At 41.1% G+C, this 15,910-nt stretch overlaps 1 protein-coding gene across 4 annotated transcripts in view; it reads right to left on the bottom strand.

The window, feature by feature from the left end:
- The window catches only part of DQX1 (DEAQ-box RNA dependent ATPase 1), a 136,821-nt gene that overhangs the window by 95,373 nt on the left and 25,538 nt on the right, over positions 1-15,910 (bottom strand). For all 4 annotated transcript variants that reach the window (XM_063457500.1, XM_063457498.1, XM_063457502.1 and 1 more), the window contains exons 4-5: positions 6,723-6,916; positions 5,004-5,382 (exon numbers count right to left, since the gene is read on the bottom strand). In XM_063457500.1, coding sequence (XP_063313570.1) covers positions 5,004-5,382; positions 6,723-6,916 — 573 coding nt within the window. The remainder of the gene's footprint in view (positions 1-5,003; positions 5,383-6,722; positions 6,917-15,910) is intronic.

Here is a 15,910-nt window from a genome sequence, read left to right as displayed (position 1 = left end):
TTCTGGTTCTAAGGTCCACGATCTGGCCTAACCACTACCCCATATTCAGATATTTATATATCATCTTATACCCACAGGTCAACCACCCGACAATATCACAGTTACTCTTCATTAAGAGATCAGCCTGACTCACTTTTCAGGTACTACGCCAGAACCCACTACTTCCTAAAAGCTTTAAGGGGTACTGGTCCTAGGTTAGGTGGCCCAATTAGATAAAATATTTTCTGGTCTTAATCCATAGGCTAGTGGTCCCGCGAGGCCAACATCCCCAACCTCATACTCGGAGGTAGTACGTCCCTCGGGCCAAATCATAGCTAGTCGCCTCGCATCAATGCCTCACCTGTCACTCCCAATCTTTCTTATGCTTTAATTGACACCGAGAGGCCAACACCCTGCCACAACGTTCGGTGGCCTCAAAACTTCCTCTCGGGCCCACGCATAGATAGTGCCTCTCAAGCCGCTTGGCAACTAGCAGGGACTCATCTGTCATGCTCAAAAAAGCTTAATTGTTTCACCGCTTGGTATTTAGCTAGCCCACCAGTACCCACCCACAAAACCATTACATACGACTGACTATATATATTTTATAATTTCAGTTATGTCACTAATGCCAGATATCCCTGAAGAACTATCACTACCTAGCACACCTGCTAGGCCTGCCACCCCTGGTCCTGGTACAGATGTGAATAGCCCTGCATCCCTTAGCTCATGGACAATACCATGTCTTACAGCAGAACTCAGAAGACGCTGCATACCTTTCCCAGCTACAGCTAGAAAGGCGGAGTTGTATAGGCTACTGAACGCTACCACTGACAACTCCGAGGCAGGGGAAGGCCCTAGCGGGACCCAAGTACCAGCATTTAATGCTATGATGACGTCCCTTATGACATCCATTGGTACAATCAGCGACAGGCTGGACAAATTGGAGGCCGGTAGTGCTAGTCAGTCCACTACAAACACAACGGTCACCACTAAGCCTCTTGCTAATACCTTACCCGGTAATACCCTGACAGCTACGGCAGATATAGAATCTATTGATCCCTCACAAATGGTCCCAGCTCACCTTAAAAAGGACATTCTGGAGGGCAAGGACGTTAACCTAGCTTCATTGCTCATTGCCTCCCAGGATGTCCTTGAGAACAGGACCTTTGCTTGTGGGGACATTTCTGTAGTCCTAAGGGCTAGAAACCCTCGCCTGAACAAAAAATTGAACATCCCAGAATTTGTATTAGGGTTTGGCATCTATAGGGATGTATATTGCACTGTCTACCCAGGGAAAAGAGCCGAGCTGGATGCGTACATGCACAAGTTGGTGGATCTGGGGCACAAATACGGTGGTACAGCATTTTACGATTACCACCGTTCCTTCTCTGCAAAGGTGGCTGCAGCTCTGGCTCAGTTCAATTTAAGCATTAATTGGAACAAGTTGGACACTGAGCTATTCTGCAGTCACTTTGCAGGCCTCAGACCCCCAACGTGTGCAGTATGCTCATCAGCAACCAACAGCACAAATTTCTGCCCTAATACAGCAGAGGTTGAGCAAAACCAAGCAGCAACTAACCCCCCAAGACCTAATAAAGGTTTGAAAGACAAACTGGGAAGAGATATTGTCTTCTTAGGCAAATCCCAAGTGTGTAACAATTTTAATGCTGGCAATTGTGGTTTTAGTTCTTGTAGATTGATGCCTGTTTGTTCACCCTGTTTTAGGGCCCATTCCAAGACAATGTGCCCAAATAAAGCTTTCCCAAAACCCTATCTCACATGCGTGAACCTCAGCTTATTCACCGATTTGCTACGTCTACACCCATCACGACATTTCAGTGACTATCTCATAACAGGACTGTCGGAGGGATTTCACACAGGGTTGATACATTTACCTACAGGCACACTGGAATGTGACAACTTACTTTCCACACTAGATGACCCACAGCTGGTACATAAACTTATCACAACCGAGGTGAACCAAGGGTTTTTGCTGGGTCCTTTCCTCTCACCACCCTTCACTTCTTGGAGAACCAATCCCATTGGGATTGTCACGGGGAAAAAAACTCACTTAAACCTAGGCTGATCATTGATTTATCTGCACCACATTCCTCCACGGTCCCTAGCCTAAATTCCCTCATACCATCTGAAGAGTTTTCACTACATTACGCCACTATCGACCATGCCATTGGGACTATCATTAAAGCAGGCACAGGGGCATGGTTAAGTAAAACGGATGTAGTGAATGCCTTCAAATTATTTCCCATGCACCCTACACTTTGGTACCTTCACGACATTAAATGGGAAGGGTTATATTACTTCTTCCCCCGTCTCACTTTTGGCTCTAAAAGCAGTCCGCGTATTTTTGACACATTTGCAGAGGCTTTATGTTGGTTGTTACTAAATGTATGCAAATGACCCTCAGTTATTCACTATTTAGACGATTTCCTCACAATTGAGAACAACACACTTCCACCCACAAGTTTAAAACACATGTTGGCATTATTTGAGTCACTTACTATCCCATTTTAATAGGAGATGGCCAAAGGGTCAAAGTTAATTAATCTCATGAGAACAGAGTGAAAAGCAGAGGGTGACCCACAGAGAATTGGAGGTAAATAGGGAGAGAGAGAGTCTGATCTCATTGCCTATATTAGGTTAATGTGAACAATTTAAAAACTGAACTATGCTTTAATCATTGGGTTAGAGACGCCAATATAGAAAAAGAAACTCGGCCGTCGCTGTCTAACTAGACCATGAGTCAATAGTGGCAGCTAGGGTAGAGGGCATGAAGAGAAAAAATAATAGTATAATAAATGATACAGGGGTATATACAATACAGAGGAAAAAAGAAAGTAAATAGTGAAAAGACCCTCACAGATTATGAGGGATAAAACTAAAAATTGTTGTGTACTTGGGCAATTTCCACCAGTTTGCCACAGTAAGCTGACGGTGAGAAGCCCACACAATTCCTGTGTATCAACAGGGGTATAAACTGTAGCGTGTCCCAGGTGGTCGAATACCAATAGTGTCGTGAACCGTACTTGTGTCAAAGTATCAGGGTTTAGGATACAGTACAGTATTTTTTATCGGTGGTTCGACTAAAAGGGAATGCTGCTGCAGATTAGGTTCCTGTGTATCAACAGGGGTATACACTGTAGCATATCCCAGGTGGTCAAATAAAGATACTGTCATGAGCTGTACTCGTATCAAAATGTCAGAGTTTGAGATACAGTGCAGTGTATTTTTGTGTAATTTGACTAAAGAGGGATGCTACTACAGAGAAAGTGTATCTTATTCCTATCACGGCGAGTGAACCTGTAGTCAAAGTTGTATGCGGTGGAGTGTGTGTCCAGCAAAGCATACAGGTACCTAAATCCGTATTAAGGAGTCATATTGGGTTAGTTTCATCAATGGCAGATGTAACTGCTCTAAATACCTATACCAAATGATGCCGTTAAGGCTAGTGACCGAGGTCGACAGGATCTCAAAGTTCCTAGGTAGAGATAGTGAGAAAGGGTACCTTCAAGGGTACCTGGTATAGGAAAGGAAGATAAGAAGGTTTAAGCTGCTTGAGAAATGGCAGACTGACCCCTTTATGTACAGAGAGGCTCTAGCCTACAGATTCAGTCGCTGACTCCTATTGCATACCGTGATCGGTGTGTGTCCCTAACTGTTCGTCCGCTATCTCCCCACTACGGGTAGGTAATAATCAAAATAATGCGGAGTGTAGGGGGGGAGGAGGTGACGAGAAACACAGCAGGCAGAGTCTGGTAAGTATAGTGATAGGGAATGTTGAATCGTCGCGCCCCGACGCGCGTTTCGCCTTACTTCAAAGGCTCATCAGGGGGAAATGATTTCCCGACATGCTAGGGTTTAAAAAGGCCGCCCTTGCATCTGATTGGTCACTGATTCATGCAGGGAGTATGGTGGCCGAAATGGCTGAAAAAGGTTAAGGAGAAGCCTACGTCCTTTAAAATATTATTAGATTGGCTGAACATCCGTGGTCAATGCATCGGTGGACTCAAGTTTATTGGCATGTCAGCCAATAGGAGGGGTATTCAAATAAAAAATTGTCATAAAAATGATGATAATCTTGATAAGTTAATATTGTGGCGGCGCCCCAGTTGTTATACTTGTAGGGATGATAGGTAGGTATAGATTAGATAGGAGGAGATATGAATACTTGGACATTATTTATTTGGTGATAGTACACCGACAGTATCAGTTGCTGTCCTGGAGTGGTGCATAGTACTAGAGGTTGTCAATTTGTACAGATCGGTATGTGAAGATCGCTAGCTAGATATAGCTTGTTACAGGTAGAAACACAAGCACAATTGGATAGTGTCCGGTAATATAGTGCGGACGCCTGGTATGCCGGTTGAAGGGGGGGGGGGGGAAAGGGGGGTTTATATTATGGATAGAAACCCGCAGAGTCAGAGGAATTCAACTCAATCAAAAGAACTCACGGTGTCCTGGGATAACCGTATTCTTATTTTTGAATAGAGGGATTATATAGACATGGACTGAAAGTAAATCAATAGGGATATCTGCAGTGGTATAGTAGAAGTGCCCCATTAATAGTGGGAATTCCAGATACCAATAAGGCAGTTTGGGTGTTACGTTTTATATCATAAACAAAATTCAAATAGTTACATGCTGTAGCGTGAAAGGGGGTAATAAATTATTAAGGGCAACTAAGCGACTTGCGGGATTAGAGAGAAGCCTGTCTGGAGTATTAAGTACCGAGATGGATATTATTAATGTATGAATGCCGTGTAATTAAATTCCTCATTAAGACCTAGAGGGGTCAGAGTCTTGAAGGAGAAAATCCACTGTGATTCTTTTCTGAGTAAGGTTTTGTTTATAAATTTTTGGTAAAATTATTGTGTGTGCTCTCACTATTTTTAATTATTGTGTGAGAAGCAGTAATTTAGATGACGGCTGCTCTGTTCCTGCCAAGCACACATTCTCCACTGATCACTCAGCTTGTTCAATAACCCTGAGTGATAGGGACTCACCTCTTCGCTGGCCAAGAACAGCAGAATATCTCCTGGATCCCCCAGGCGGTGGACATCTAAAACCATATGACAAGCAGCCAAGACTGGGTCGTGGGACTGTGAGGCACGGTATACCACCTGAGGCACGGTCTCCTGACCTTGGATCCTCACCACAGATACACCATCCTCCAAAAATTCCAGGAAGCGCTTCTCCATTCCTGGTGATGTCATAACCACCAGGCGCAGCAAAGGTCTCTGACGGGTAACATCTTTAAGTAAACCCAGGAGAAGGTCAGAAGCTACTGTGCGCTCGTCTACCTCATCCAAAATGACCACCCCAACCTCCTGAAGCAGAGGGTTAGAGGTCAGTTCATGCAGCAGCAGGGAATCCCAACAAAACCTGGGCACACATGACAGAAGAAAAAAAAACAATATATATATATATATATATAGTTACATCATGCACTCTGAAGTTACGTTATCCCACCGCACACTCTCTGGCATTACGTTATCCCACCGCTCACTATCTACCGTTACGTTTTCCCACCATGCATTCTTTGCCGTTACGTTACCCCACCGGGACACTCTGCCGTTACGTTACCCCACCGCGCACTCTCTGCCGTTACGTTACCCCACTGCGCACTCTCTGCCGTTACGTTACCCCACTGCGCACTCTCTGCCGTTACGTTATCCCACCGCGCATTCTTTGCCGTTACGTTACCCCACCGGCACTCTCTGCCGTTACGTTACCCCACTGCGCACTCTCTGCCGTTACGTTACCCCACTGCACACTCTGTTACGTTACCCCACCGCACACTCTCTGCCGTTACGTTACCCCACCGCGCACTCTCTGCCGTTACGTTATCCCACCGTGCACTCTCTGCCGTTACGTTATCCCACCGTGCACTCTCTGCCGTTACGTTATCCCACCGCGCATTCTTTGCCGTTACGTTACCCCACCGGCACTCTCTGCCGTTATGTTACCCCACCGCGCACTCTCTGCCGTTACGTTACCCCACTGCGCACTCTCTGCCGTTACGTTAACCCACTGCACACTCTCTGCCGTTACGTTACCCCACCGCGCACTCTCTGCCGTTACGTTACCCCACCGCGCATTCTTTGCCGTTACGTTACCCCACCACGCACTCTCTGCCGTTACGTTACCTCACTGCGCACTCTCTGCCGTTACATTACCCCACCGCGCACTCTCTGCCGTTACGTTACCCCACCGCGCATTCTTTGCCGTTACGTTACCCCACCGCGCACTCTCTGCCGTTACGTTACCTCACTGAGCACTCTCTGCCGTTACGTTACCCCACCGCGCACTCTCTGCCGTTACGTTACCCCACCTCTCACTCTCTGCCGTTACGTTACCCCACCGCGCACTCTCTGCCGTTACGTTACCCCACCGCGCATTCTTTGCCGTTACGTTACCCCACCGGCACTCTCTGCCGTTACGTTACCCCACCGCGCACTCTCTGCCGTTACCTCACTGCGCACTCTCTGCCGTTACGTTACCCCACAGCGCACTCTCTGCCATTATACCACCCATGTTTCCTGCTCAATCTAAGCTCTGCCAAAACGACCATACTCATTGTATTCTGACTATTAAACCAAAAATCCAAGCTTTTCTGCCATAATCCCATCCCATGAGTTCTTTCACGGAGCGCTCTTCCTAATTACCACATTTGTCAAGCACCTCCCTTCTAATTTAACTCTCCCAGATAGCAGGGGTCTTACCTCAGCATGGTGTTTGGGGAAGTGCAGTCTTCATGTGGGACGGAATATCCTACCTCGTGTCCCACATTTAAATCCATCTCATCTGCAACTCTGAGAGCCAGACTGACGGCTGCGGCAGTGTGCGGCTGGGAGCAGACCACAGAGCCCTCACTGTACTGCTGAGAGAGTGCAAACTCTGCACACCACTGAGGTACCTGCCGGGTTAGACATACAGCACACAGGGTGTTATATAGACAGACATTTCCTGCTATATACATAAAATACATTCAGTTTGCTATGTTATAATGTCATTATTACCCATGTCGTTTATAGTATGATAATCAATAATGCATCACTTCCTCAGTCAGATAATTATCAAATCAATACATGTGCAAGCTGGCTTCCCCCAATGATATATAATAATCAGTAACGTATCAGTGATTATCTCACTTCCCCAATGATATATAATAATCAGTAACGTATCAGCGATTAACTCACTTCCTCCAATGATATATAATAATCAGTAACGTATCAGCGATTATCTCACTTCCCCAATGATATATAATAATCAGTAACATATCAGTGATTATCTCACTTCCCCCAATGATATATAATAATCAGTAACGTATCAGTGATTATCTCACTTCCTCCAATGATATATAATAATCAGTAACGTATCAGCGATTATCTCACTTCCTCCAATGATATATAATAATCAGTGATTATCTCACTTCCCCCAATGATATATAATAATCAGTAACATATCAGCGATTATCTCACTTCCCCCAATGATATATAATAATCAGTAACGTATCAGCGATTATCTCACTTCCCCAATGATATATAATAATCAGTAACATATCAGCGATTATCTCACTTCCCCAATGATATATAATAATCAGTAACGTATCAGTGATTATCTCACTTCCCCAATGATATATAATAATCAGTAACATATCAGCGATTATCTCACTTCCCCCAATTATATATAATAATCAGTAATGTATCAGTGATTATCTCACTTCCCCCAATGATATATAATAATCAGTAACGTATCAGCGATTATCTCACTTCTCCAATGATATATAATAATCAGTAACATATCAGCGATTATCTCACTTCCCCAATGATATATAATAATCAGTAACGTATCAGCGATTAACTCACTTCCTCCAATGATATATAATAATCAGTAACGTATCAGCGATTATCTCACTTCCCCAATGATATATAATAATCAGTAACATATCAGTGATTATCTCATTTCCCCCAATGATATATAATAATCAGTAACGTATCAGTGATTATCTTACTTCCTCCAATGATATATAATAATCAGTAGCGTATCAGCGATTATCTCACTTCCCCAATGATATATAATAATCAGTAACATATCAGTGATTATCTCACTTCCCCCAATGATATATAATAATCAGTAACGTATCAGCGATTATCTCACTTCCTCCAATGATATATAATAATCAGTAACGTATCAGTGATTATCTCACTTCCCCCAATGATATATAATAATCAGTAACGTATCAGCGATTATCTCACTTCCCCAATGATATATAATAATCAGTAACGTATCAGCGATTATCTCACTTCTCCAATGATATATAATAATCAGTAACGTATCAGCGATTATCTCACTTCCCAATTGTAACGGATCGCCTGGCACCCCGACTTGGTACCTCCGTTAATGGATGCTCCTAGTGCTTCCTGAGGACTCCAAGCACTCTGGCAGACACCACAATCACCGAATCCGAGAAACCTTTAAATTTCTCCCAAGCATATGAATGCTGTATACCATTGAATAGGAACCATACAAATAGGCTTGTACTCCTAGCAGTCAACTGGAACAGCATGCAATAAATCCTTCCCCCCAATAATGAGACGACACATCACTTTGAGGGTAAAACAGGAACTCTGGACTGGCTCATCCAGCCTGGCTTTTATTTCCAACTCACACATACAGGCCACACCCAGGGGGAGGCATAAAAGAACCAATGACATAGATGTTACCTCCCACACATCCCCTCCCCTTAGTGTGACACATAATGCATACAGTGTAAAATATACTTTTACACAACTTTCATAACTTTAAAACCATACATCACATTCACATAAAAATACATATCCACAATCAATCCATTCAGGGGAACAACATATTAAAAAATGGCATGAATCCGACCAGGGGTTCAAAAGTTACTAAAAGTATCTTTTGTTCCTTTCTGGCTGGCAGAAAAACCTCCCCACAATGCACCCTGGTTTCCTCCCTTCTGCCCTGGAGTTAATTGGAGAAGTAATCCAATTACCCAGGACTAAAGGCAGACTCCATTAACCACATGGTTGCAAAACAACATAAAACACTTTAAAATACATAAAGTCACATTTACACATAACACACAGACATTTCACCTATCCCCAGATAGCTGGGATCTGCACGCACAAAACTACCGAATAGCGCGCAGATCCTACTCACACAGTACAATTGCCATGGAGCTAAAGTCTTTCCCATAGTCTTTCATTATATGAATAGGCTCCATGGTATGGCTATCTGGGGTATCACATTCCCATAAAGTCTGGTCCATAGTCCAAAGGCAAGAGGCGGGCAATCAGCCCCCTCCAAGGACACGTGGCGAGGTCGGTTTCGCCACACCAATGATATATAATAATCAGTAACGTATCAGCGATTATCTCACTTCCCCCAATGATATATAATAATCAGTAACATATCAGCGATTATCTCACTTCCCCAATGATATATAATAATCAGTAACGTATCAGCGATTATCTCACTTCCCCAATGATATATAATAATCAGTAACGTATCAGCGATTATCTCACTTCCCCAATGATATATAATAATCAGTAACATATCAGCGATTATCTCACTTCCCCCAATGATATATAATAATCAGTAACGTATCAGTGATTATCTCACTTCCCCCAATGATATATAATAATCAGTAACGTATCAGCGATTATCTCACTTCCTCCAATGATATATAATAATCAGTAACGTATCAGCGATTATCTCACTTCCCCAATGATATATAATAATCAGTAACGTATCAGCGATTATCTCACTTCCCAATGATATATAATAATCAGTAACGTATCAGCGATTATCTCACTTCCCCCAATGATATATAATAATCAGTAACGTATCAGCGATTATCTCACTTCCTCCAATGATATATAATAATCAGTAACGTATCAGCGATTATCTCACTTCCCCCAATGATATATAATAATCAGTAACATATCAGCGATTAACTCACTTCCCCCAATGATATATAATAATCAGTAATGTATCAGCGATTATCTCACTTCCCCAATGATATATAATAATCAGTAACGTATCAGCGATTATCTCACTTCCCCAATGATATATAATAATCAGTAACGTATCAGCGATTATCTCACTTCCCCAATGATATATAATAATCAGTAACGTATCAGCGATTATCTCACTTCCCCAATGATATATAATAATCAGTAACGTATCAGCGATTATCTCACTTCCCCCAATGATATATAATAATCAGTAACATATCAGTGATTATCTCACTTCCCCAATGATATATAATAATCAGTAACATATCAGCGATTATCTCACTTCCCCCAATGATATAAAATAATCAGTAACGTATCAGCGATTATCTCACTTCCCCCAATGATATATAATAATCAGTAACGTATCAGCGATTATCTCACTTCCCCAATGATATATAATAATCAGTAACGTATCAGCAGTTATCTCACTTCCCCAATGATATATAATAATCAGTAACGTATCAGCGATTATCTCACTTCCCCAATGATATATAATAATCAGTAACGTATCAGCGATTATCTCACTTCCTCCAATGATATATAATAATCAGTAACGTATCAGCGATTAACTCACTTCCCCAATGATATATAATAATCAGTAACATATCAGCGATTATCTCACTTCCCCCAATGATATATAATAATCAGTAACATATCAGCGATTCTCTCACTTCCTCCAATGATATATAATAATCAGTAACATATCAGCGATTCTCTCACTTCCTCCAATGATATATAATAATCAGTAACATATCAGCGATTATCTCACTTCCCCCAATGATATATAATAATCAGTAACGTATCAGCGATTATCTCACTTCCTCCAATGATATATAATAATCAGTAACATATCAGTGATTATCTCACTTCCCCCAATGATATATAATAATCAGTAACGTATCAGCGATTATCTCACTTCCTCCAATGATATATAATAATCAGTAACATATCAGTGATTATCTCACTTCCCCCAATGATATATAATAATCAGTAACGTATCAGCGATTATCTCACTTCCTCCAATGATATATAATAATCAGTAACATATCAGCGATTATCTCACTTTCCCCAATGATATATAATAATCAGTAACGTATCAGCGATTATCTCACTTCCCCCAATGATATATAATAATCAGTAACATATCAGCGATTATCTCACTTCCCCAATGATATATAATAATCAGTAACATATCAGCGATTATCTCACTTCCCCCAATGATATATAATAATCAGTAACATATCAGCGATTATCTCACTTCCCCCAATGCTATATAATAATCAGTAACATATCAGCGATTCTCTCACTTCCTCCAATGATATATAATAATCAGTAACATATCAGTGACTATCTCACTTCCCCCAATGATATATAATAATCAGTAACGTATCAGCGATTATCTCACTTCCTCCAATGATATATAATAATCAGTAACATATCAGTGATTATCTCACTTCCCCCAATGATATATAATAATCAGTAACATATCAGCGATTATCTCACTTCCTCCAATGATATATAATAATCAGTAACATATCAGCGATTATCTCACTTCCCCCAATGATATATAATAATCAGTAACGTATCAGTGATTATCTCACTTCCCCCAATGATATATAATAATCAGTAACATATCAGCGATTATCTCACTTCCCCCAATGATATATAATAATCAGTAACGTATCAGCGATTATCTCACTTCCCCCAATGATATATAATAATCAGTAACGTATCAGCGATTATCTCACTTCCCCCAATGATATATAATAATCAGTAACGTATCAGTGATTATCTCACTTCCCCAATGATATATAATAATCAGTAAAGTATCAGGGATTAACTCACTTCCTCCAATAATATATAATAATCAGTAACATATCAGTGATTATCTCACTTCCCCAATGATATATATTAATCAGTAACGTATCAGCGATTAACTCACTTCCCCCAATGATATATAATAATCAGTAACGTATCAGTGATTATCTCACTTCCCCAATGATATATAATAATCAGTAACTGTAGCGGAGAGCTGATTTCTCGCAGCTATTCTCCACTTTAGATCCAAGGAAGGCTCAGGAACAAGTCATTAGTAAATCCACAGCAGAGTTTCCAGCAGGTAAAAAGGTACAGCAAAATCCCCACAGCACTCCCAATAACTGGACGACACACAGTTTCAGGAGTAGAACTGACAATCGTTTATTCCAAGGTTTCTTATAAAGCCTGCTCCCATGCAAGGGAGGGAACTACAGTAATTAGGACAGTAACCAATACAGTGCTTGTTACCTCCCACACCTCTCCTCCCCTCAGAGTGAGTCATAATCCCCTTAACTTGTACAGTACTTTACCCCAAACCTGGATGTACCCCTAAACCATCACATATCCTTAATATTAGGGTACCGCTAGGTAGCCCTGATCTGGGTGAATATAATATCCAAAATTCACCCAGATCGGACCAGTGGTTCGGTAGTTACAGGAAGGTGAAGTTTGACCGACCGCACACGAGTTGGTATCCGAAAAGGGTTCCATGAGAATGGGCCCTGCGGTCGGTCTCCGTTCGGCAGTTAAAACAGACATTTATAATTGCCATCTATACTTAAATTCACCTAGATAGTGATTCCCTCATTCGGTACTTTGTTACTACCGAATGGGGATTCGTTAGGTCTCTCCGTTCGGCAGTTACGGAGCTCTGGAGGTCTCAGCGGTGTTTGGTTGTTTGAGTGTCCGATTTGAGTTCCAGACACTCGACGACCAAACACCGCTGCGATTTTCATGCGTAAGATGGCCGCCGCCACGTGTACGCATGCCGAATGGCGGCCACCCAGATACAATGTTAATGAGCCGGTTAACTTGCGGTTTGGAAAGAATGTGAACCTTAATTGCTGGCACACTTCTCTCCGGGGTGGTCTCTCCGTTCGGTAGTTTCCATAAGTATATAGTACGGATGGAAACTACCGAATAACATACAATTCACATATTAAATAGACGAATAGCAATTTCAACATAGGTAAAAATATAACGAATACAGTCACACAGGCATTTTGCAGGACAGGCTTACTGCATTCCACTACAGTAACGTATCAGCGATTACCTCACTTCCCCAATGATATATAATAATCAGTAACGTATCAGCGATTATCTCACTTCCCCCAATGATATATAATAATCAGTAACGTATCAGCGATTATCTCACTTCCTCCAATGATATATAATAATCAGTAACATAATCAGTGATCTCACTTCCTCCAATGATATATAATAATCAGTAACGTATCAGCGATTATCTCACTTCCTCCAATGATATATATTAATCAGTAACGTATCAGCGATTATCTCACTTCCCCCAATGATCTATAATAATCAGTAACATATCAGTGATTATCTCACTTCCCCAATGATATATAATAATCAGTAACGTATCAGCGATTATCTCACTTCCCCAATGATATATAATAATCAGTAACGTATCAGCGATTATCTCACTTCCCCCAATGATATATAATAATCAGTAACGTATCAGCGATTATCTCACTTCCCCAATGATATATAATAATCAGTAACGTATCAGCGATTATCTCACTTCCTCCAATGATATATAATAATCAGTAACGTATCAGCGATTAACTCACTTCCCCAATGATATATAATAATCAGTAACATATCAGCGATTATCTCACTTCCCCCAATGATATATAATAATCAGTAACATATCTGCGATTCTCTCACTTCCTCCAATGATATATAATAATCAGTAACATATCAGCGATTATCTCACTTCCCCCAATGATATATAATAATCAGTAACGTATCAGCGATTATCTCACTTCCCCCAATGATATATAATAATCAGTAACATAATCAGTGATCTCACTTCCTCCAATGATATATAATAATCAGTAACGTATCAGCGATTATCTCACTTCCTCCAATGATATATATTAATCAGTAACGTATCAGCGATTATCTCACTTCCCCCAATGATCTATAATAATCAGTAACATATCAGTGATTATCTCACTTCCCCAATGATATATAATAATCAGTAACGTATCAGCGATTATCTCACTTCCCCAATGATATATAATAATCAGTAACGTATCAGCGATTATCTCACTTCCCCCAATGATATATAATAATCAGTAACGTATCAGCGATTATCTCACTTCCCCAATGATATATAATAATCAGTAACGTATCAGCGATTATCTCACTTCCTCCAATGATATATAATAATCAGTAACGTATCAGCGATTAACTCACTTCCCCAATGATATATAATAATCAGTAACATATCAGCGATTATCTCACTTCCCCCAATGATATATAATAATCAGTAACATATCTGCGATTCTCTCACTTCCTCCAATGATATATAATAATCAGTAACATATCAGCGATTATCTCACTTCCCCCAATGATATATAATAATCAGTAACGTATCAGCGATTATCTCACTTCCCCCAATGATATATAATAATCAGTAACATATCAGTGATTATCTCACTTCCCCCAATGATATATAATAATCAGTAACGTATCAGCGATTATCTCACTTCCTCCAATGATATATAATAATCAGTAACGTATCAGCGATTATCTCACTTCCCCAATGATATATAATAATCAGTAACATATCAGCGATTATCTCACTTCCCCAATGATATATATTAATCAGTAACGTATCAGCGATTAACTCACTTCCCCAATGATATATATTAATCAGTAACGTATCAGAGATTAACTCACTTCCCCAATGATATATAATAATCAGTAACGTATCAGCGATTAACTCACTTCCCCAATGATATATATTAATCAGTAACGTATCAGCGATTATCTCACTTCCCCAATGATATATAATAATCAGTAACGTATCAGCGATTAACTCACTTCCCCAAATGATATATAATAATCAGTAACATACCAGTTGTAACGGCTACCCAGCTATTGAGAGGGTATCTGCCGCTGGAGACGTCCTTTTCCCTGCAAGCTGCTGTGGAGAAGTCAAGCTGGTATAATCCCATCCACGATATCCAGAGAGAATCAGGTTCAGCTGCAAACAGGAACAGAGTAATCTTCCCAAATAATCCCCTTCCAAGAACGAGACGAGGCTACGTTTTGAAGGGTCAAGATGAACTGAGGACTGGAACATCCAGCCTGCTTTTTATTAGGAACGGATACATACAGGACACTCCCAGGGGGAGGATGAAAACAACCAATAATACATATGGTAACACCCCCACGTCTCCTCCCCTCAGATAACTACATAACACAATTAAAATGTCCACATTTTGACACAAGTTCTGGATGTACCCCAAAAACAGGGGGTACAGCTTTAAATCCGGTATCGCTGGATAGCTCTCCTTCAGGGGACCAATATATCCAAAAATCAGCCCATTCGGATGTATAGTTCGGGAGATACGGTGTTCCAAAGTTTTGACCGACCGCACAGACCAACTAGCCGAAATTAGTTCCATGAGTTTTGGCCTTGCGGTCGGTCTCCGTTCGCACGGTAAAAAGACCCGAAAACCTGGTCATCCATACGAATCTCGGGGGTCGCTGAAATCCCCATAGATGGTGAAGTAGAACTACCGAATGGTGGGACGTTCGGTAGTTTCCATACGAATTTACGGAGGTCTGGAGGACTCAGCGGTGTTCGCCTGTTTGTGTATCCGTTTTCAGTTCCATGCGGTTACAGGCAAACACCGCTGTTCGTGCACAAGATGGCCGCGAACACGTGTAAAAGTCCCGAAATGGCGGCCACCTATATTTTACACACAGAATTCGTACGGAACCATGCGAACAGGAGACAATGGAATGAATGGAAGTTTAAACTGTAATTCCCTTGTTTGTTTCAAAGTTACTAG

The sequence above is a fragment of the Pelobates fuscus genome, chromosome 6 (assembly GCF_036172605.1).
Source record: "Pelobates fuscus isolate aPelFus1 chromosome 6, aPelFus1.pri, whole genome shotgun sequence".
Lineage (NCBI taxonomy): Eukaryota > Metazoa > Chordata > Amphibia > Anura > Pelobatidae > Pelobates > Pelobates fuscus.
The sequence above is the reverse complement of the archived record's forward strand: the minus strand, read 5'-3'. Positions and strand labels throughout refer to the sequence as shown.